This window comes from Rhamphochromis longiceps, linkage group LG18 (assembly GCF_057381845.1).
Source record: "Rhamphochromis longiceps isolate RC_006_pf linkage group LG18, R_longiceps_female_GT1.1, whole genome shotgun sequence".
NCBI classification, from domain to species: Eukaryota; Metazoa; Chordata; class Actinopteri; order Cichliformes; family Cichlidae; genus Rhamphochromis; species Rhamphochromis longiceps.
This window is the reverse complement of record NC_140574.1, coordinates 17,993,840-18,014,950: the sequence shown is the minus strand read 5'-3', so window position 1 is coordinate 18,014,950 and position 21,111 is coordinate 17,993,840. Positions and strand designations below refer to the sequence as shown.

Genomic DNA, 21,111 nt, shown 5'->3' with positions numbered 1-21,111 from the left:
TTTAGGCTTCTGATTTGGAACTAATAAGCATGTGTGCTGCTTCAAAGGGTGGAAAATGAAAGAGTGTGTGGGCTGAAGACAAGCAACAACTCCTCCACACACATACATCTCAGCACATGTACTGTAAATGCTCTTCCAACTCTTGCCTATCTGTTTATTACACAGCCAGGCATTACCTCTGATACCCGACTGACGCACATAATGCATGATGCATAACAACTGTGCGAGATCTCTCACTTCATTGTTGTCATATAACTTCAGGGAAAGTCAGGAATGTGTCTGAGCTTTCTGAATACGTCGTGGCGTGAACCTCTCACCCTGCAGTCTTGCGAAAGCCGCTGAGCTCCAACACGGTGAGATACAGCACCCCCAGAAGAAGCATTAGCGCCATCTTTGGCATCCAGGAGACGCGCAAGAAAAGCGCCAGGGTAAGTGTGCCCACCACACATGAGAGAAAGGCGTAGCGGGCGCCGTCACAAGGAAGTTCTGCCATGGTGTGGTTGGCGCCGCTATCCACATCAATGATGATGATGGAACTGTTTGTATTGGCACTACCCCACAGCCAGGGCATGCAGCCCACCTGTCAAAAGCAAACACAGCGATGCAAAGTGAGAAATATTTCTGGAGAAAGGCTTAATGCTCATCTACATTCACGGTCTGCCTTGTCTGCACATTTCATTAAAGAAAAAACAAAACACATGAGTTGAACAGCACTGTACAGCTGGATAGTGTAAGCTGTTTAAATACATAGCATGACCATAATTCAAACTTTGAATGCTTTCAGATTTATGTTATACATGACATATGTAAACACAGCAAAAATGTGATAATTAAATTATGATAACGCCACAATTTTAGCTTTATTAATTTCACAGTCAACTGCACATCATCTAAAGCAACACCTCTAAAATAATAATTAAACATATTTTTAAAATAAGCCCACTGGCACCGTTAAATCAGAGGGAACAGCAGCAGCTCAAAACACGCTGAGATTTTTCTTACTAGCTGGCTGGCCAGTCAGGTGGGTAGTTTGTGGCAGATGACACTTTTTTACTGTTGCATTTACACTTACCACACAGGCCTGGGCCACAGCGTAGATTAAGAGCACTATGAGAATACAGAGAGCAGTGCGAATCTGAATGGTCAGGCACCCTGGAAAACACTGACAGAAAAAAATATAGAGACTATTATATAAATACTGCCTAGAATACCTTGAATGCATTTAGACAACACCAATATAATCTGTCAGAGTGTTAATAACTATAAGTACAGCTTGAGGAAGAACAAATGTTATGATGGACAAGAATTTTTTGGGTTTGAGGAAAGAAAAAGAGAAAAAAGACAAGCATGTGAGAAGCTACAAAGCTTAAAAAAGCTTCTAAACTGGTCAAATTCTAGAAGAGCGATTTTAATTTAAATACAACACAGGGGCATAGATGTAACCTCAAAGCTAGTGGTTATTAAATTGTTCTTACATGGTTTCACAAAATACATTTATAATTTGTCTTTGGTCAGCAAAAACCTATACAGGAGAACATTTCCCTTGCCAGGTTTTCTAAACTGCAGATAACAGAAGGTAGATGCATCTGTGGTGTAGGTTAATGCTCTAATAAATGAAAAAAAAAAAGACCTTCACTTCAATAGGATAAGGAAAGCATCTGTAGTTACCTGTATTCTAGTGATATGGAGGTACATGATACAAGCTACAAGGAAACAGATGCAGAAGACGAGAAGAACTAGCACCACTGTGCCCCTGAGAAAGAAAAAAGGAGAGAGGGGAATGATGGGGTTAGTAAGACAGACTTCGGTATGTTAAAGAGGCAGCTGGAGAGATAAAATAATGGGAAGGGAAAAAAAAAAAAAAGAAAGACAAAGAAGGGACCCACAGAAGCATTTTTGGTACATACTGTGGTATGATGAGAAGATAGACAAGGCCAAACAAAGCAGCTAGGATCAGGGAGAGGACCACTGCGCTGGTGAAGTACTCATCAGGCACCTGGTGGTACTGCACAATGGCAAAACCCAAAAAGAGCGAGTAACCAAACAATAAAATGTGGAATTGTAACATGATTGAGCAACATCTCAGTGCAGTTTCTCAAATCCCTCACCCTGTGCTCACGCTCAGAGCATTTATACATGAGCGTGAGGAAGTTGAGGTCTGCCGTGTCAGACTCGGTCTGACGGGCTTCAATCAGCCGACCGATGTAGCGGTTGACCCGTGTTCTGGGGCTGCTCTGGATCACATTAGCCTGGTTAGCGTTGGAGCGGTTCCTCATTTTCTGTGGAGCCGTTCGCATGGCCCTCCGCTGGTGGAAAACAAAATGAAAAGAAATCTCCACTCACTTTACAATGCAGAGCTTAAACAACAATAGTTTGGTGAATACAGCACCCTGTATTCTCTGCAATGCCTGAGTATTATCATATTAGGAACAAGGATGAATAAGAGTCAACAATAAACACAGGCAGCTGATTATACTTTCAAATTAGGACATTGCCTTCACACTTAACTTCATTACTGAAAGCACCCTGCTGTGTCCTCGGCAGCCAAAGTGAGCAGCTTAGCAAACACCTTGGGTATGTGTGTGTGTACGTGTAGGTGTGTTTGTTCATGTAAGTTAGCATGCTATCTGAACACAGCACAGTAGGTGATCAGAGCATGATCAAGGATCACCGGTGTTCACGAGCTCGTGACATGACATGGATGTGCTCAGCTCACGGATGTCACTGATTTCTTCTGCTTCGTTTCCTGTGCCACTGTCTCCTTTCTTTGTCTCTTCTCTAAGTGTATCCACTTGCTTACTTCTTATTTTCAACTTCAGTTTTTTTGTAATACCATCTTCTTACCTCACCTTGCTCTTACTCACTCATCGTATGTATATTCATTCTTTATTTTTTCATATTTATTTCCTTATTTTCTTACCTGCTTCCATATATTCACTTCTGTTTATATCCCCTTCACCAGTCCAGTCTTTATATCTGGCCCATTTTCACTCCCCCCATTTCTTTTTGCATTCCCCACTCTCTTGTTTTGGTTTATTTATAAGGCAGAAACACAGTGGCCTGCAGATCCTGACGTCTCCTTATGTTCTATATTGTGCTCAGTGCGGCACGGGACACATCATGTAACCGTGTCTGCTGCACCAGCTATCCTATTCATTCATCCCTCGTCCCTCATATTGCTTGCATTCGTGTCTTGAATGCATACATCTTTTCACTGAGCACTAGTGTGTGTGGCCTGAATTTGAATTTACCATTCAGTGGAAGGTTTACTACAACTAAACCGCCCATGACAAAGGCCATAAGCTTTTACTGTTTTGTGTATTATGCTAATCTGCTTGTTGTCTCTGATGGGAGGATGCTGTGATTACCGTTAATGGGGAGACATATAATCATGCAGTGTGAGGTAAAGATTATTTGAACATCTTAAAAAGGCCAACATCTTAAAAACTGAAACTTCCATAAATTTCTAGGAAAAAAGCCACTTGTAAAATATGTTACACACAAACCAACATTATTGTACCTTTAAGTTTATATATAAATTCTACACACCTTACTAACAGGAAAATATGTACAACAGACACACAAACACACACACACACGGACCCAGGAAACTCCTTGTTTAAGCAGTAGGTGCAAAAATTTACAGACATATAAGGTTAAATAACACAACACTTCTTCTAACAGTTAGCCATATTAACCCTCTCAAGGCAGGCGTTGCAGAGTTGCAACAGTTAAAAGCTAACAACCTGATTACCCCACATACATATTTTATGAGTGTTTTTTACTCAGAAGTACCACTGCAGGTATTCTTTTGTGCATTAGCAACAAAAACTTAATTTGAGCCTGAAAGGGTTAACAGGCTCATTGACATTTCTGCCAAGACCAACATACTGACTGGATAGGGACCTTTAAAAAAGGACGCTCCATTACCCCTTTTCCTATGACACAGAACACACAAGCCTAATTTTTTCACCAGGTTTTCACTCAGTGTTGCGTCTATTCGGAAATCACAGTAAGAACAAACACAGAAACGTCAACACAGACACTGAGAGTTTATACCTTATCACCGTCCTCGCAGTTCATGACATTGGAGAAGGGAATCTCAGCCTTGAACATCTTCCTGCAGTGCATAAGCTGCACTAGTAAGTAGCACACAGTTTTGAACTTCATCTTTTTGGCGGGCTTTATATCCGAAAGAATCAATCCTGGGAATATCTGCCACCAGATAAGAAATGGGAACAAGTATTTAGTCATGATATCCCATACAGTAATATATATTATGTAAGGGTCTATAATTCATGCACAGGCACTATGGACTTGACACATGCATCCAGTCATTATTATCATGCTCATGCTCAACAATGCAGTTAAAATAAGGTACATCAGTCCTTTGGTGACTCTGATGCCCTCGTTTCTCTTTCAGTAAACTGTTGAAGAACGTGTGTTTAAGCACCATTTGAAACAACAAAAATATGTCATCATCAACACATAAAGCTGAAAATAGAGACAAATGGCAAATTGAGGGGAAAATGCAACATAGCATTTCTTAGTAAGGCCATTTGTCCACCAGCTTCAGATCACTGGAAATCTACTGGAAACACAGAAATTCATTCTTCCAAAAGCTATTGGAAGGTGATGACAGTGACAAGCCTTTTCTGACAAATCAGTCCAAAATTGCTGATAAATATTCAACAAGGTTGAGAGCTGGTGGTGCCAATTATTTTCATACTCATCAAACCACTCAGTGACACCCAATGGATGGGGGCACTCTAATTGTGGGAGAGATCGCGCTTATTTAGATACAAAATGATTTAATATATATTATAAGTGATTGCTAAAAACTATTTGAACCTTCCTTGTAAGGGCACAAGAATAACCAAACCATGCCAGCAAAATGCCCCCAGCAACATTATGAGCATTATGAAACTACTTCAAACCTTAATTGTTGGGGTCAAGGGTTGAGCTTTTCCTTTAATCTGTAACCCCACCGTATGTCTCTAAGTGAGAATATCAGCATATCCAACAATACAGTCTGTGCCTATCTTATTTTGAGCCGTGTCTTTGATGAAGTTAAACCATCAGCTAGAGGATTAGCCAAGTCTCTCACATTTCAAAGAAAAATACACGCAACGGGGATACAACAGGTTCATATAAGGCACCATGTAACCTATGTGCAAGCGTGGGCTTGCATAACATAAAACCTGCTGCAAGAAATATTGTTAGGCAGGTAGAAGGGAGGAGAGGAGAGGAGAGGAGAGGAGAGAGGAGAAGGAAGGCTTTATAGAGTTATACAGTAACAAGACTGAAATTCCCTCTCCAGCTGCTTGGGGCACATCTGTTGGAAATGTGCATGCTTATGTGGATGCACTGACACACACATATCTCTTTAAGTTTGTCGGACTGTGCAAATTTAAGATGATAGATGCCACGGGCTGTTTTTTTCCTTCTTCTTTCTCTCTGTAGCCCCAGTCCAATCCATTACAGGCTGAACGTGAGATCAGCTCAACAACAAATGGGTGAGAGCTCTGTAGTCAAACTGCACTACATTTCTACAGTCTTTGAAGCATGTTTTCTAGTAGATCCTTCTACTGAAGTGACTGGCCAGGATAAACCTGCTTTGTCAACCTGTCCTGTTCTGATTTACCAGTTAGGTCAATTAATATGGATTACCTATGGAAGCTAATATGTACAGTAAACTGTCTCAGTACGAAAAGGTTCATCCAAGGCAATGGTTTAAACAAATAGAAAACTATTGCTGTGATTTCATTCATTTTTACTGAAGATATAAATACAGTATATTACTAAACACAGAAGTGCAACTGGGTACCTTCCGTCGGTGAGATGGCACTATAAAGAAGGTTTCGATTTCATGTTTTTGAAGGAAGGTGCTCCTTTCATGGCCGTTTCCAGGCTCCACCTCATAGTCTCCGTTTAGGCACTCGAGTGTAGATCTGGTAATGTGAACTTTCCTGTGGTACAGATAAGGGAAGCAGAGCAAATATTAAAACAAGTCTTATAAGCAGAAGAGTCAAGAGCTAAAGGATGTGTTCACAATAACTTGTGAAATTCTGCTTTGGTGGGTCTTAATAAGATTCTTTGGGTAATTTGTTTGTAATGATACACACAATTGCATTGCCTGAAGTTTGTGGATGAATTGAATCTGCTTCTGTGCTTCTCTTTATTTCTTTGTCCAGTGGGGAAAATTCAACCATAAGGGTCTTCCCTGCAGTTGGCCTTGTTTCCTGATTTAGCTTAAATCACCGACTAATGCTTTAAAAACACAGGGAACAAGACTGATTCTAGAGCAAAAAATATTAACACCTTATTTGTTAGAAATCACTTAATGTGTCAAGATGTTTTTTCCAGGGTACCATAACAGAGCGGAGACAAATAGTCTGAAGCTGTTCAGGCTTGTATGCTTTTAAAATGCTGAGTACTGACCCAGGTAGTCCTCCAGCTTCCATCACATTGGCCAGAGTCACATCATTTGACCACACATCATACTGCCATTTCCTAAGACCCAGCACTCCACACAACACTCGACCGGTATGCAAGCCCACGCGCATGTTTAGGTTGACTTCTGTGGCCTCTGCTACTGACCTGTACAGACAAAAAACATGGAGAGTCTCAGTGAGGTAATATGGCAGGGCAATATCTATATATTTTTATCTATATCCAGAGTTTGGTCAGATTACTTTAAAAAATAATTAATAACCTAATCCACTGGATTTAAAACAATGTGTATTTTAATCTGAATACTTTTAAATGATATCTGGACCATTTCAATATCAAACACTTCCATAATTTTTAACTGTCATCTTTTAAATTGGCAAATAATGTGACTACATTTTTCCCAACTGTCCAACTCTGTCTAAATCGAATAGTTTGCCTATAATTTGGCAGAGCATTAAAAACAGCACAAAAAACACAGTGTTACAATAACAATGTATTACATGTATGTATGACTGTATATGAACACATATAGTAATTAAATAAGAAGTTTACATCAACTAATTTGCCAACTCTTTCATGGTTTGAAATGTACACCCGGCGCTGATTTCATTCATTCAGCAAACGATCTCATTAACATTAAGATCACAAATAATTGAGGTCGAATGCAGGTGATACACACATCCAAAATTAAGAATCTGTTTCCACAAATGTCCTTTATAAATAGATATAACAATCTGTCACGATGTCTTCAAGGACCAGAAGCTGTTCAGAAATGCTCTGCTCTGCTCTAACATACCAAAATAGACCGAGAACAAAAAGACTGAAAAGCTGGGCATTTTTATTTAATCAGTGTTGGTGGAGAAATCTGATCTTAATCTTAATTAACAGACTTACAGTCAAATCATGAAAAGCATCTGATGTAATCTTCTGGAGCTTCTCCGTCTCTAACTTTCTTGTGCATCTTTTTTCACTTCCAAACTATACAAAGAAAACAGCGACTTTCTAATTAAATAAAAAAAAAGAAAAAGAAAAACATAGCCTATTACTTCCCCCCTAAAGCTCCCCCCCCCCCCTCCCGACTTTGAACACTGCTGTTTTTTTGAAGACTTTTGCGTCAGAGTTTGGAAGGGGTAAATGTGTTCTCGGGTCACACATGAAAACCACAGGCATAAGAGACTCACGTTATGGTGTCAATCATATCGAGACCCATTTCTACACAGCAGTGGGCGTGGTCGGTCTTGGGTTGTGTCAGTCCAGACACACAGTAGTAACAATCTCCCAGGATCTTAATCCTGCGACAGTGGTTCTCCTGTCAGTCACAGAGACAATTTAAGGAGAATTTTTAAGAAAAGAAATCACCCTTACTTACACAATCAAACTGATGCTACAGCAGTTTTAAACGTATACAAAAAAATAGTAATTAGTCATGTTGAAAAAATACACATTAAAAAGCAACTTTCCTCCAGTTTAATCAAAGTCACACGAGAGGCATCTAAGAGCAGGGATGCTTTGATTGAAACATCCTGTCATTCAAATATAATTTTTCCCTTACACTGATTAATGTGATCCATACCCAGCAGTTTAATTTCTAAGTGTAGCTTCAGGCTGCTCGGTTTCCAAGATTGATTAGGTTCATGATGCAGGTGGTTTCAGACTTGCAGACTTGCAATGGTAACATCGTTAATATAAGATTTGAGTACATTTAAATTATGTCAAAATACACTATTCATTACAGAAACTCCTTGTTAACTCAGGCCTGCAATGCCTCTAACTTGTTCTTAAGTGTCTTTGACCATTTCAAAGGTGCACTGCATGGTGAGAAGGTCAAAAAACAACTAAATAGTGAAGTTGAGGCTTTAAAACAGAACTTCCCAAGACAAAAGTTGATGTTTTGGTGGCTCTATATCTTTTTTGAGATGCTTAGCAGCTTTTAGTTTTCTCCCCTCTATTTTAACCTCTGTGCTATTGAGAGAAACTGCCTGATGCTCATTCAGTATCGACACCACCTATGGTCCTGCAACTTAAATTAGAGAGCTTGTCACGAAAGTGACATGGTCGTGCTAATCATACATTAAAACATAAAAGCTGATTGTGAAGACGGGATGAGACTGACTGTGCGGTGTATACGAGACAGTTCTGTGGCCAAACAAATCAAGACTGCGACAGAAAGATATTTGCGCTTCTTTATCGGTATCTCATTAAAAATGTTAAAAATATGGACTCGTACTAAAAATGGCTCCCACAATGCTGTGATATATTAAAGGATCAGTTTCATTTTAGGGAATAAGGTGAGTCACTCTCTACTCACTCTCACTCTTTAGACACAATGAGCAGTGGCATGAAAAAAACAGCTTACAAATATAACCCATTATTACAGGATATGAGCAACAGGCATTCATTTTACCAGGGAGACCAGGTTACCGTGGGTGCCTTCTCATAACCCTTCATTGTTTCCATGGAGGTAATGGGATTGCTGGCCATGCATGTGAAGAGCACAAAGACTCATAATTATGCACATCGGTGGGCACATGACAAGACGGGTGCTCTATTTTTAACATGGGAGCCATGTGAAATTCGGCAAGATAGCCAGGGCTCGTTAGCAGTTGCTCTTTGTCTTGTGCAAGTTTACCTGCTGTGGTCATGCTTTTTAAGTACTCAGTGGCATGGCGGCTGTTTGTACAAAATATATTCTTAGACACAAACCTACAAAAGACCGAGTGTTATGCAGCAGCAGTGTGCTGAGCGGCTCTTGGCAGTTTTGCTCTGTGAAAGACATTTTCTCTTAAATTAAAGCCCCATATATAGAACTAAAGATCAAAAGAATACCAACTAATTTGTATGAGGATTACAATTTTAAATAGCCTAGTTTAAATAGATACGAAAATAAAATGACATTATTGTGCTACATAACATGTATAGCTTTCTAAATTTGGTCTGTTTTTATCTGCCTTCCTGGTTTCTTTTTTTGCACTGCAATTAACCTTTGCTGCCTTGGTCGCTCTTGACACTTGATATAGTTGATTAAGAAAAGCATGAATTTACTACAGCAACTATGAAAGAAGCATGATCTAGCCTTTACTGGACTCTTGAAACTTTCAACAAAAAATTGTTTTTTTGAATCCTAGCATATTCCCTTCTACAGCGACTAATTCTATTCTTTTTAAATGATAAATATAGCATTATACTAGACACTCTCTGTTGTGCCGTCTCCTAACATCTGTACATATTTCCAAAACTTGAACCAAAAATATCAAAGTTGGATGAATCGCTCCAAGATTTGCTGCCATTGATTTTCAGTCCAGCTCTTGTATGAGCTGGGATTCCTTTTCTCCTTGTTTCCCTTCCTTAAGGATGACTGCAAACAGCCACGTTTCAATTGAGACCATTTCTGATTAGGACTCAGCAAACAGTAGCCCTCAACTTGTTCAGTTTCCCCAAATCTTTTTAGATTAGAAAGGCAATGACATTTATTTGACAATAAGTCAAATGCATGGAGCTCTCTTTTTAGGCAGTTCTAAATTTAAATCTGTAAACAAACAAAAGGAGAGGCTGCTAGTAACAGAGTGCCTAAAGATTTAAAGCTAGTTTGTGGCCATGCTGTCTTCTTTGTTTTGCCACAACACTGGTTCATTTATGTGTTAGCTTTTGTGTTTGTGTGTGAATGAAATGTGGCTTAAAAATAAAAATCATCTGAAAATGAGTAGCGAAAGCAGCCTTAGAAGCCTCCTTGGAAGGAAACTATTAGAAATAAGAAATTAGAGGTGACTCAAGACTTTTGCACAGCACTGTAAAGACTCCCACTAAGAACTTTTAAAAAAAAAAAAAATATTGTAACAGAGCCACTGAGGTCTCTTCAGCCTAACTCTGGGCAAAGTGGAGCAATAACAGATGGGGCTATAGTGAGACACAGCTGAAGCTACAGGAAACAGGGGAAAGCCCCGGTGCTTACAGTGTCTCCTACTTTGTACTTTTCCTGTGCTAAGCTGCAGTGTGAGGGCTTAGGAGCTGATTCAGACCCAAGCAGGATTACCAGTGTCATATGACTGAAGCATTGTGGGCAATCTGGGTGGTCATCAGTGTAACTAGTTACAGAACATTAGGTAGATTTTGACACTTACTTCAATTTACAAAGAAAGAAAAGCAGTTTTAAGACAACCTTTTTTGCCATGTCTTAATGTGATTAGGATTTATACTGAGCACTGCAATCAGAACTATTGTGTGGTAGTATTAGCAGGAATGTAACTTAGCACACATTTCAGTCTACACAGACAAAGGGAAGGAGAGACACAAATACAGGGAAGCGGAACATTCAATAAATGATTATGAAGCAAAAAGATGAGCCAGCTCATCTCTTAATTTCCTACAAGTCCCTAAAGAGCAGTACACACAGTTCTTTGCCTCTGGTACGAAGACAAATATCACTGCTGTGTTGATGAGCTAAAGATTCCATTCCTGCAACTTTTGGGGGCTGAAAGGACATAAGACAAATGCCCCTCCCCACACGTGTTCCTGAATGTGCCCTGTGGTTGTTCATATTGGTAGTTGCAATGTTTTTGCAGCAGCTAATTAGAAGTAGTCAAACAGTTTTATGAATTTTACATAAGGCCATTACATATGTTCCTTTTTTTGGCTTATAAAGTTTTTCATGTCAACATTTCATCAATACAGGGAGTGATTTATTACAGGGGTAACTCAATATTTCCCCTGCCCCATTAATGCTTTTCCATCTCCTTCATATGCGTGGATGTTTCCCTTTTAGCCACCAGCTCTTTTAATGATTGAATTTAATTTCTGTGCAACAACAAATGAAAAATATATCAACACTTCCTCCTCCCAACTCAGCCTTGTGGGCTGGAGTGAGTGGGCATAAAAAAGAAATCTATTAATGTAGATGTGAAGCATTTAACAGATATGGCAAATACCAACTGTTTGGCGTTTCAGGACTGGTTTATTTTCAAAGATGGCATTGGTGTTATTGAATGTTTGATCAGAATTGGAAACACACACGTTTTTCTTTAATTAACATAAAGAAATTGGTGAAAATGTATCTGAGTTGAAGCTAATGTCGTTTTGGACACTAAGTCTCGTGCAGCATTTTAAGACCAACATTAAGACCAGTCTCATAGGATATCAGTTATTTTGAGGAAAACAACATTCATTGAAGTATCGTTACAAAAAATGTAAGAGCCATTATATATGGGACTAAATTAAAATCCAGCTCACAGGATGCTACATTTATTTTGTAGCACACAGCCTCCTTTTATTTGACCTACCTAATTCATTTGCTTCTTTTTGCTTTCTGTCTGGTCTTAGGTCAAAATGATAGCAAGAGAGCTACTTTCAGTTGCTTATTCAAGGGAAGAGGTCACCACAGCAGGCAGCTTGGCATGTTTGATTTGGCTGGCTCTTTTTTCACACTAAATAACCTCACTGATCCGACCCCGACAGATTCGTGTCTCCTCCTGGCACTGAACCAGGGATATTTTGCTTGTTAAACAAATGTGTAAACTAGTACAATACGATCCGTGTATGATCCTGGAGAGTAGAAAAACATTTCTATAAGTGGTATTGCTTTGTTTAAAACCAGAGATAATGAGACAACAGAAAGATTCATTATAGACAGTGTGAGAAAAATCATAAAACCTCACAAAATCTCAGCTTCATCCTGCTACATTTTGACCCTCCTGTTAAATCTACACCATGCTGTGTTTCAGGTATTATGTAAGTTTAGCTTTTGTTAAAACTGCAATAGAAACCTTAAATGTGATTTTTTTTCTTGAAACAGAAACACTTTTTCCCACTTTCTCCTAGTCAAGAGCCCACGCTGGCTTGTTTGGTTTGGGTTTAGCGCACAGGAGTCTGAAGGAAGCAGCAGGACTTGACAGCAATCTTTGCATCTGCTCATGGGACAAACCCAAACAGTGTTATTTAATTGTGTCTACACCCAGATTTTCCGTTCTGGCAGGCAGCTGTCATCATGTGGGCAGTGACAAGTTCCTGTGCTCCATTTAAGAACAATCCAGTTTTTGGCTAATATTTTATTCAGTTGTATTTGGCTCATACTAACTGGCGTACAGACAGCTTTTCTAAAGTTATTTTTTTCAGAAAATAACAGGTTTTGAGGTATGTTATTGTTGGATCTTAGGTTACGCATACTTAGGTGAGTCATCACTTGCAGATATTTTACTACAACTCAACTAGGAAATAATTGTACAGCCATTTGTTTGTCAGCTAGGTGAACTGCTATCCTCTTAAAATCATAATCAATCATTCAAATCATATGCATTCATGACCTGCACATGCAGAAAAGGGTTATTTTATAAGCTCTAACAGTCATGTATGAGTGAATGAAAAGGAACCTATAACTTGTCAAGGAAGTAAGAGACAGAAGATAGATACATCACTGAGCCATCCTAAAAATGGAAACATGAAAGAGGAAGAGAGTGCGGAGAACCACGGGGCATAAAAGACAGAGTTGAGAGAAGTAGGCTGCTGCATGTCAATCAAAAAGCTGAGAAACAAGGAGCGGAGGAGTCTGAAAGCTGTGATGCAGGGAGGTGTTGCAAGAGGAGAGAAAAGGGAGACAAGAATGAAAAGCTTTGTGAAACTTTGTCGCAGAAACAGCCACGACACACGCACGCATACGGGCACAAAAGCTCAACCAGTACAGAGCTATTAATGTTATATGGCACCCATAACAACCATAAATTAATCTCAGTTCCTCTCACAGTTGAAACTGTTGTTTTGGGTGCTGGACAGATTGCTGGAAACTCAGCCAGGGAGAGGAAGTGTTTATAGAGTGAGAGGGGGGCTCAAGAAGACCATTTGGTGTGCCAAATGACATTAGTGTCTTTGAAATAAATGTCCCTCATCTCTTCATATCCTTAAAAAACAACCACTGCAAATGTCAATCTTTCTGTCTCTCTCTCTATATTTTTTCTATATTATTTGTAAAACATCTAGCTACGTTTAGATGATTTCTACAGTACAGTAAATCTGATCACTTCAGCTATGTATGGAATAATAATCTGGGTGTCAATCGTGTGTTGTATTTTCACAGCTTCAGCAAACACCAAGTCTGAGTAACGATAAGGTTTCAAAGCCTTCCTGAGATGCGCTCCTTGTGTTTGGTCTCAGTGGTAGTCAGCCTGGTGGTGAAGAGTTATAATTACTCCCAGCTTGTGCTCATGTGGGTGGTGGGAATCAAACAGCAAATACTGATCAGTGTGAGTGGGTTTCCTGTAAACTTCAATTTTCAAGCTACCCCCCTACCCCCTCCAACAGACACACCAACTTAATATGACACAGCGCAAGAAATACAGGCTTTGTCTCTTAAAAAAATAGGGGACAGGAGCATAAAATATGTTATACTCCTGTCAGCCCAGCGAAGAATCACACCTTTAAAGATCTGATGACGTGTTATCGGCACGCGTACTGTAACAGATGAGCTCGCTAAGAGGCGAATATCTGGTAGCGTCATAAAATAGACAGGTCACAGAATTCTGCACAAGACTACAGCTGAGACCTAAACCTGACCTTGACCTGTAGCTTCAAGAGCTGCTCCAGTCAAACCGTCAAATTTAAAATGAAAATCTGGACCTGATCCAAGACCTGAAGCTTTAAAAAAAAAAAAAAAAATTATTACTACCATTAACTTGTGCGACAACACATGTACTGTATTTTCTTACCATCTGGGCAGTGCTTATTTACATGCAGCCCTTGGTACAGTATGAAGGGACCCAGACCACTGTCACAGTTATAGGTGTTGGTTGTAGACTCAGAGAAAACTGTCACCGGTGTCTTGGCATTATTAGGCCTCACATTCGGATTTTCTCCTTTATGTTTTTGTTCAGCCTCACTGTTCTCGTCACCCTTTATCCAGCAAGAAGCGAGCATCAAGAAAAATTAATGCCACTGTGGTCAACCTGTGCCTTAAACCTGCATTCTGGACCACCAGGTGGCGATAGCTGTGGTTTCAAAAAGACTTCTGGTTCTATAGAAGGCTATAGGTTTCTGTCTTAACCTCTGTAAACACTTTCCGGATGAGTTAATGGGCTCAGTCAGTCTTTTTAGGTAATACTGAATAAAAACAAAAGTTTATTTTGTAAATACTGACCATACTGTGTTTTAAAATGGAGGATTTCCTGTGGTGTGCTCGCTAGCTAGTGAATTGTGATTGACAGGTCATAATCCAATGAATGAAACCACTTTGACAGTCAGACTTTTTTTGTCACACCTGGTTTTTTGAAACCAAGATGGCTTCAAAGGGTTCAAAACAAAACTTCAGAAACTAATGGGTGATTCATGGTAGGTACGTCCACCTTTGATATCGACAGACATACATATAAAAGTCCATCCCAATCAAATTACACTAAAGAGTATAGCCTCCAGTTGTTTAAAAAAATTAAATGATCAATTTTGACATTTAATTCATCATCGAGCAGCTGGCCGGGGGCTCTCGTTGTGCATGTTCTTCCCCATGTCTGTGTGGGTTCTCTCCAGGGACTATGACTTCTGCCCACAATCTAAAAACATGTTGGTAAATCCAAATTGGACCTAAGTGTGAAGTGGATCTTGAATGGTTGTGTATTTCTATGCACTACCCCTGCAGAACGGTGACCAGTCCTGTGTGCACCCCACCCATCAACCTGCGACAGGTGGGATGGGCTCCAGCCAGACCACCGCCCTGAATTAGACAAGTGGAAGCAAATCGATGCTTAATGTAATTTTTTTATGTAATTTTTTTTTCATGGTGATGCACCAATGAAAGCACCAAACAGGCGTGCCACTCCCTATCACGTTTTCTGAGAAAACAATTCTCACTGCTATCGTCTTTAATTACACTCTCTTTCTAGCAGAGATATCCCATTACTTCTGTATATGTTAGTCCTAAATAATCTTAAGACATAGTTCAAAAGTGGTGAAAGAGCTGACATGCTGAAATTTTATTGTATTTCTTTCACTCTAATGCTTATGTGGTATAAAAATTCAGACTCCCAAGCTCCCTCTGGTTAAAAGGAGATGAAACTACAGTTAGTATAGGCATTCTCATAAAGCGTGCTTCAGATTTGATGCCTTATTTCCGTTTGTGTTGAGAATTTTTGAGAGAAGAGAGAAGACTTGGTCTGCTACATCCACAGCACTTTAGGAGAACGCTGTGTTCCTGGCCCACTTCCCGTGCAGCTTGACAAGTCCAAAGCGTGGACAGGTGGTGTGGGGATGGTGCTGGAATGGTATTATGAGATGATGCCTGGTGGCCATGTGGCATCGCCCGCTCTTCGTATGGAGCAAGAGGAGTCTGCGTGCCCACAGTGACCACAGCTATGAGTCACTGGCTTTGCCACTTCCTGCCAAAGTCGATCAATACGAGCGAGGTTTTGGGTCAGGGCATTTGATGACAAGCTTCGTGGCTGGGGACAACCTTTCGGTGTAACATGAGGCTCCCAGGAAGTGGCTGAAAGATGATCAGCCCATTCACGTTATTTGTAAGTAAATGAGTGAGACAGCAAAACTCACAACAGCAATAAAACTGGCATCTTCTAGATATAGAATGTAGAAAAAACGTCTTCTAGCCAAAAATCTGTGGGTGATGAAAATGTATCTGCCACGTCGTTTCAAGTTGGTATGTTTTAGAACAAGGAATCACTTTGTTAATAAAATAGCAGAGTAACAGCAACTTTCCATGGGATGAAAACAGAAATTCAAACCAACAATAATAAGGGAAACTAACTGAACACAGATTAATTAGAAAGGCGATGACATTTATTTGACAATATGTCAAATGCATGGAGCTCTCGTTTTAGGCAGTTCTAAATTTAAATCTGTAAACAAACAAGTTAAAAATACAAGCTCTCAACACAGCCAAGTAAAACCTTCTATGAAAGCAAAAAAGGGGTTGGTTGTAATCCCGTGGATTAATGGATTTGACAAGGGTATGTGGCTAGTGTAAGTAACAGAGGCCAGATTATATGTTACTAAGGTTGTGGCAGGGTGATCTGCAGGGGCTCAACCTCCTCACCAAACATCCAGTATTTTTAACCAAATTTACATGACAGGTGATATCATACCTTTTTGGAAGCATGTGTTCAGAGTATGCACAGTGTTTTGATTAAAAGATTTTGTGCTGATGGTGTCAAATAGAAAAGCAAATAGATTAACTGTGGCAGTAAAACTTAATGACAAAAGCCGAGCGGATTTTCAGCACCAAAATCAAAAAGAGTGAAATATCGACAGATGGGTTGGCTGAAACCTTTTTCACATGCAAACCAAGAGCAACTGTGGCCAGTACAACTTTGCTCTTAAAATCATTCATTTTGTTCATTCAAACAACCAGAGAGGATGCAAGATTTAGCCCTGGGTAAATCTGGCTCAGATTAAAGAGGTCTGTCAACTCTTCCTCAAAATGAAGCACTGGATAATCATATTAAGCATCATATGGGCTTCCAATATTCATAGTGACATCATGCTAAGCTAGTGGAATGTGCCAACAGCTTGTGGCCAAAGCATTACACACACACACACACACATACGCACAAAAACCCCACATGCTCACAACAATACACTATAGTTGTGTCGTGTTGCGGCAAAAGTGTGCACACAGAGAAAAAGCCACTTTGTAACAATGTCAACAGTGGCTGCAAGTGAGGGATATGTCTTCAAGGAAGGGAGACTGACTCACCGTGGCAAGCTCATCAAATTTTCCAAACAGTTCATTTAATAGTTTAACCAGTTCCTGGGCTGTACACTGAGAGGCCAGGCTGGTGAAGCCAACAATATCTGCAAACAGGATACTGTAAAAGACAAAGGAAAGAACAATCTGAGTCAATGTAGGAAATTAATCACAGCAAACTGCATCAATGAAACAAGAATAATAGCCTGGTCAGATTAGCTGCAAGAAATGTGCTTAAAATGACTTTTTAAAATCAGTTTGAGTATTGCTTTGGAATGATGCAAGCAACATTTAAATTAATTAAGTCTAGATAGATATACAGAGATAGATAGATACATAGATAGATAAATAGAGAGAGAGAGCCTGCCCCATTCTCTAACTGACTGGCAGCGCAGTCAAGCAGAGCCACTCAAAATAGAAGCAAGAGCATTCTCACGAGGATCACAGAGGAGACATTCTAGGATATAATGCAGCCATCAAGAGTACTGGTATTCCCTTTTGACAGGCTGCATATAGGACTGAATGTGCCTGAACTGACATGTCTGGCATTTGTTTTACCCAAAATAAGCCATCTAAGTTTCACTTGCTCTTCTGGCATTGTCAGTGAATTGGAATAACCTTCCTGAGGTCAGCTGATTCAGTAGCTCATTTTAAATGTATGCTGAAAACACATTTGGGTGTTTTTGTGTGGATTTTATTCAAAATGTGAATCTGATTTAAACAGTTTTCTAAAGAAATCAAATACAAATTATTATATCAATATTATGTTATTAGGGTGATGCCTTTCTGTGTGCAGTTTGTTTGTTCTCCCTGTGCCTGACTTTTTTTCTTTTTCGTGATTCTGTCGAGTGTGAATTGGATCTTTAATGGCTGTCTGTCTCCCTGTGTTGTCCACCTATCCAAGGCATTTCCTGCCTCTCACCCCATGACTGGCCAGACCACATAATAGAGTGTCATAGAGGTCACCTAGTGAGTTATAGTGCCAGTGGATTAGAGGCCCAGAGGTTTTTTTGATGCTATTTAAATTTTATTTCACAAAAACACTCCATTCTAAACTCATTTTTATTGTTTGCCAATTTATTAAAAAAACTTGCTTGGTGGGGGTGAAATTTCTTTTTTGCATTTGAATTACAGTTTTTTCTGAATGCTTAAACCCTAACTGTGATTCCTGTAGCACAATCTCTAAAACTATTCAGACTTATAGCAAAACCACTCACTGAGTTTGCAAAACTAAAAGCACAAAAACTGCTTTGCACTCAGTTTGCAATTTTGTAACACACACTTTGCAAAACTGTAGGCACAATTCACTGCACAACACTCAATTACCAAATTTCCAACACACTCCTAGCAAAAGTATACACATGTATGGCTATCATTAACACTAATTTGCCAACTGTCTGGCACACTTTCACATGTGAAAACTTCTTTAGATAATTAGTTCACTTTGCAATCTGCCTAAGCACTATAATACAGGTAAGCTGTGTGTGCGGAGTACAATGGAGGGAGCAGAAAGAGTGAGAAGTAGAGGAGGCCGAGGAAGAGGACGTGGAGGTGAAGAAGTAGGATGAAGAGGACGACAAGGACAAGGAGGAGCAAGAGGAAGACGAGGAGGGGGGAGAGGAAGACGAGGAGGGGGGAGAGGAAGGGTAGGAAGAGTAAGAAATAGAATTGCTGATGACATCAGAGCTACAATAGTGGACCATGTAATCAACCGTGGAATGACCCTGAGGGTAGCTGGCCAACAGGTCCAGCCTAACTCGAGCCGCTACACTGTAGCAAGTACCATAAGGACATCTTGAAATGAGAGTCGGTTAGTACAGTCACTTCGCACAAAGATTTGTAGCACTGCCATATGCCAATGAGAAACACACCAATACCATTGATGTAAAAATACTGAAATTGTTACTTTACAGAATTGCTAGATGACCAGATGCTGGGGCAGAGGAAGCATGTTCACTGCAGACCAAGTAACCCATATAGTCATTATGGCGATTGCAAATAATCCTATACTTGGAAATAAACACTTGTGTTTGTTTTGATGTGTTTGAATAAACACCAGTACTTGAAGTTTGGATCCCTCTATGCTTATGGATCTATGACAGAAGTATGAGCTCAAACTGACATAGCCTACCTTGTGCACAGAGAAAGCAAAAGCCAGATGTGTTTTGTATTCATACCATCAGTGTGCAGTTGGCGCATTGTGTGCTTAGTAGATGATGGCTTGTGTGTACTGTTTGATACGGAAACACCATTTTTACGAAGGTGTGAAGAGTTAATCTAGCTGTGTTCGCTTTTGCAAGAGAACTACAATGTTTTGATTATTGGGTGACAGGTTTTCTTATTTGTGTGAAGAGTTTTGCAAAATTAGCCAATAGTTACAAAAAATGTGCTTAAGCAATCAGAAAAAACTGTAATGCATGCCAGATACAGTCTGAAAACCAGTGAGCCCGGGCGAGACTAATAATGTCAGTCGTTGCTTTTTCTGCCCTTTGCGTGGTTTGCGACCTAACCACAACTATAATTCCACCTGTGTTTTAATCATCGAGTAGTCTAATCCTGATTTTTGGCATCACAACTGGACCCAGAAAAGAGAGACAGCTTACTTTACTTAGCTGGCCCAGTCTTTATCTAATCCTGGACAATAATAACACTGAACAGGTAAAATGTGAGAGGAATCATGAAAGATAGCACTTATTTCCATAGTGTAAGGTAGTTAGCATAGACCTACTTGTTTTGACTTTGTAAGTGAGATACAAGCTTAGTAGCCTGATGGTTTAGATGGATGGTTCAGGTTAAAACCAGCCCTGCTGCCCCTTTGGTTAAAAAAGAAAAAACGCAAAATATTCTGTATTAACACTATAGTAGTTCAAATGGTAGGTCCATCCTGTGTGTATAGGCAAAACGTCCCCTGTCAGAGAACTGACATAGAATTATTTCAGATTATATTTTTGTTTTCCAAAAGTGTGAAGAGTTTAACATCCTGTTGTGCACATTAATAATTTAATACAGCTTGAGCAGATACCCCAAAGAACTCTGTGATGAAAAGTGTTCGCAATGAGTTCTATGTGGCAGTGAAGAGTGTGAACTCGATCAGTCACCAAATACTAACTGTCCCGAACAACCAGCATGTCTGCATCTCATACTGATGGCAGACTGTTGCTTTCATGTAGGCTTGAGTTTTCACAAAGTGACAGAGTGCTGGATCTCTGAGAGAAGAGAGCTGCTAAATGTCATCTTGCTGTCTCACAGATGTCACCATAATGAGGGGCAGCGGACTCAGTTTGTGTTACTGTTTTAATTGGCAACCATCTGGGGCTGACAAATACTTGCAATGTTAAATACCATGTTAGTGTAAACACTTCAACTTGAATGGACTAAAACTCTAAAGAGAACTAAACTGAGCAAAGTGCAGGTTAGAGTATCAGTTACATTTATTCTAGATTTGTAATCACATTAGAATAAATATCTACTGGTTACAGTAGATGCTAATGCTAAAATATAATGATTGTTGTGATCCACGAATTTTCAGCTTTTCTGTTTTACAAAAAGGAAGAACAAAATAGTAGAAGACATTATGATTATTTTTTCTTGTCATTTACTAACATGGCTGAACATAAATAAGTTGAATGCTATGCTTGATTCATTTCCCAGTCAAGTGTGTTGGCACAAATTTGGATATAAAACATGTTTTTATTATGATATTTGCCTAATAAAGGCAAATGACTAGCTGATTGTTGTGTTTGTGAATTTCCAAATACATACATAGCCAATAGGTAATTTGCAGAAAGCCCTCTAGTGGACAAACTATGCAGTGAAGGGTGTTTCTCCCATCTCTTCACTACTTTTACAGTTTTTACCGAATGCCTAAACACTAACTGTGAATCCTGTAGCACAATTTCTAAAACTAGTCAGACTTATAGCAAAACCACTCACTGAGTGTGCAAAACTAAAAGCACAAAAACTGCTTTGCACTCAGTTTGCAATTTTGT

General features: G+C 39.6%; 1 protein-coding gene across 1 annotated transcript in view; it reads right to left on the bottom strand.

The window, feature by feature from the left end:
• LOC146648066 (adenylate cyclase type 1-like) overlaps positions 1-21,111 on the bottom strand; it is a 42,114-nt gene that overhangs the window by 4,376 nt on the left and 16,627 nt on the right. Inside the window, exons 4-13 of the mRNA XM_085389897.1 lie at positions 17,132-17,243; positions 7,635-7,762; positions 6,442-6,600; positions 5,828-5,969; positions 4,060-4,215; positions 2,109-2,306; positions 1,908-2,005; positions 1,669-1,753; positions 1,073-1,162; positions 318-580 (exon numbers count right to left, since the gene is read on the bottom strand). Coding sequence (XP_085246023.1) covers positions 318-580; positions 1,073-1,162; positions 1,669-1,753; positions 1,908-2,005; positions 2,109-2,306; positions 4,060-4,215; positions 5,828-5,969; positions 6,442-6,600; positions 7,635-7,762; positions 17,132-17,243 — 1,431 coding nt within the window. The remainder of the gene's footprint in view (positions 1-317; positions 581-1,072; positions 1,163-1,668; positions 1,754-1,907; positions 2,006-2,108; positions 2,307-4,059; positions 4,216-5,827; positions 5,970-6,441; positions 6,601-7,634; positions 7,763-17,131; positions 17,244-21,111) is intronic.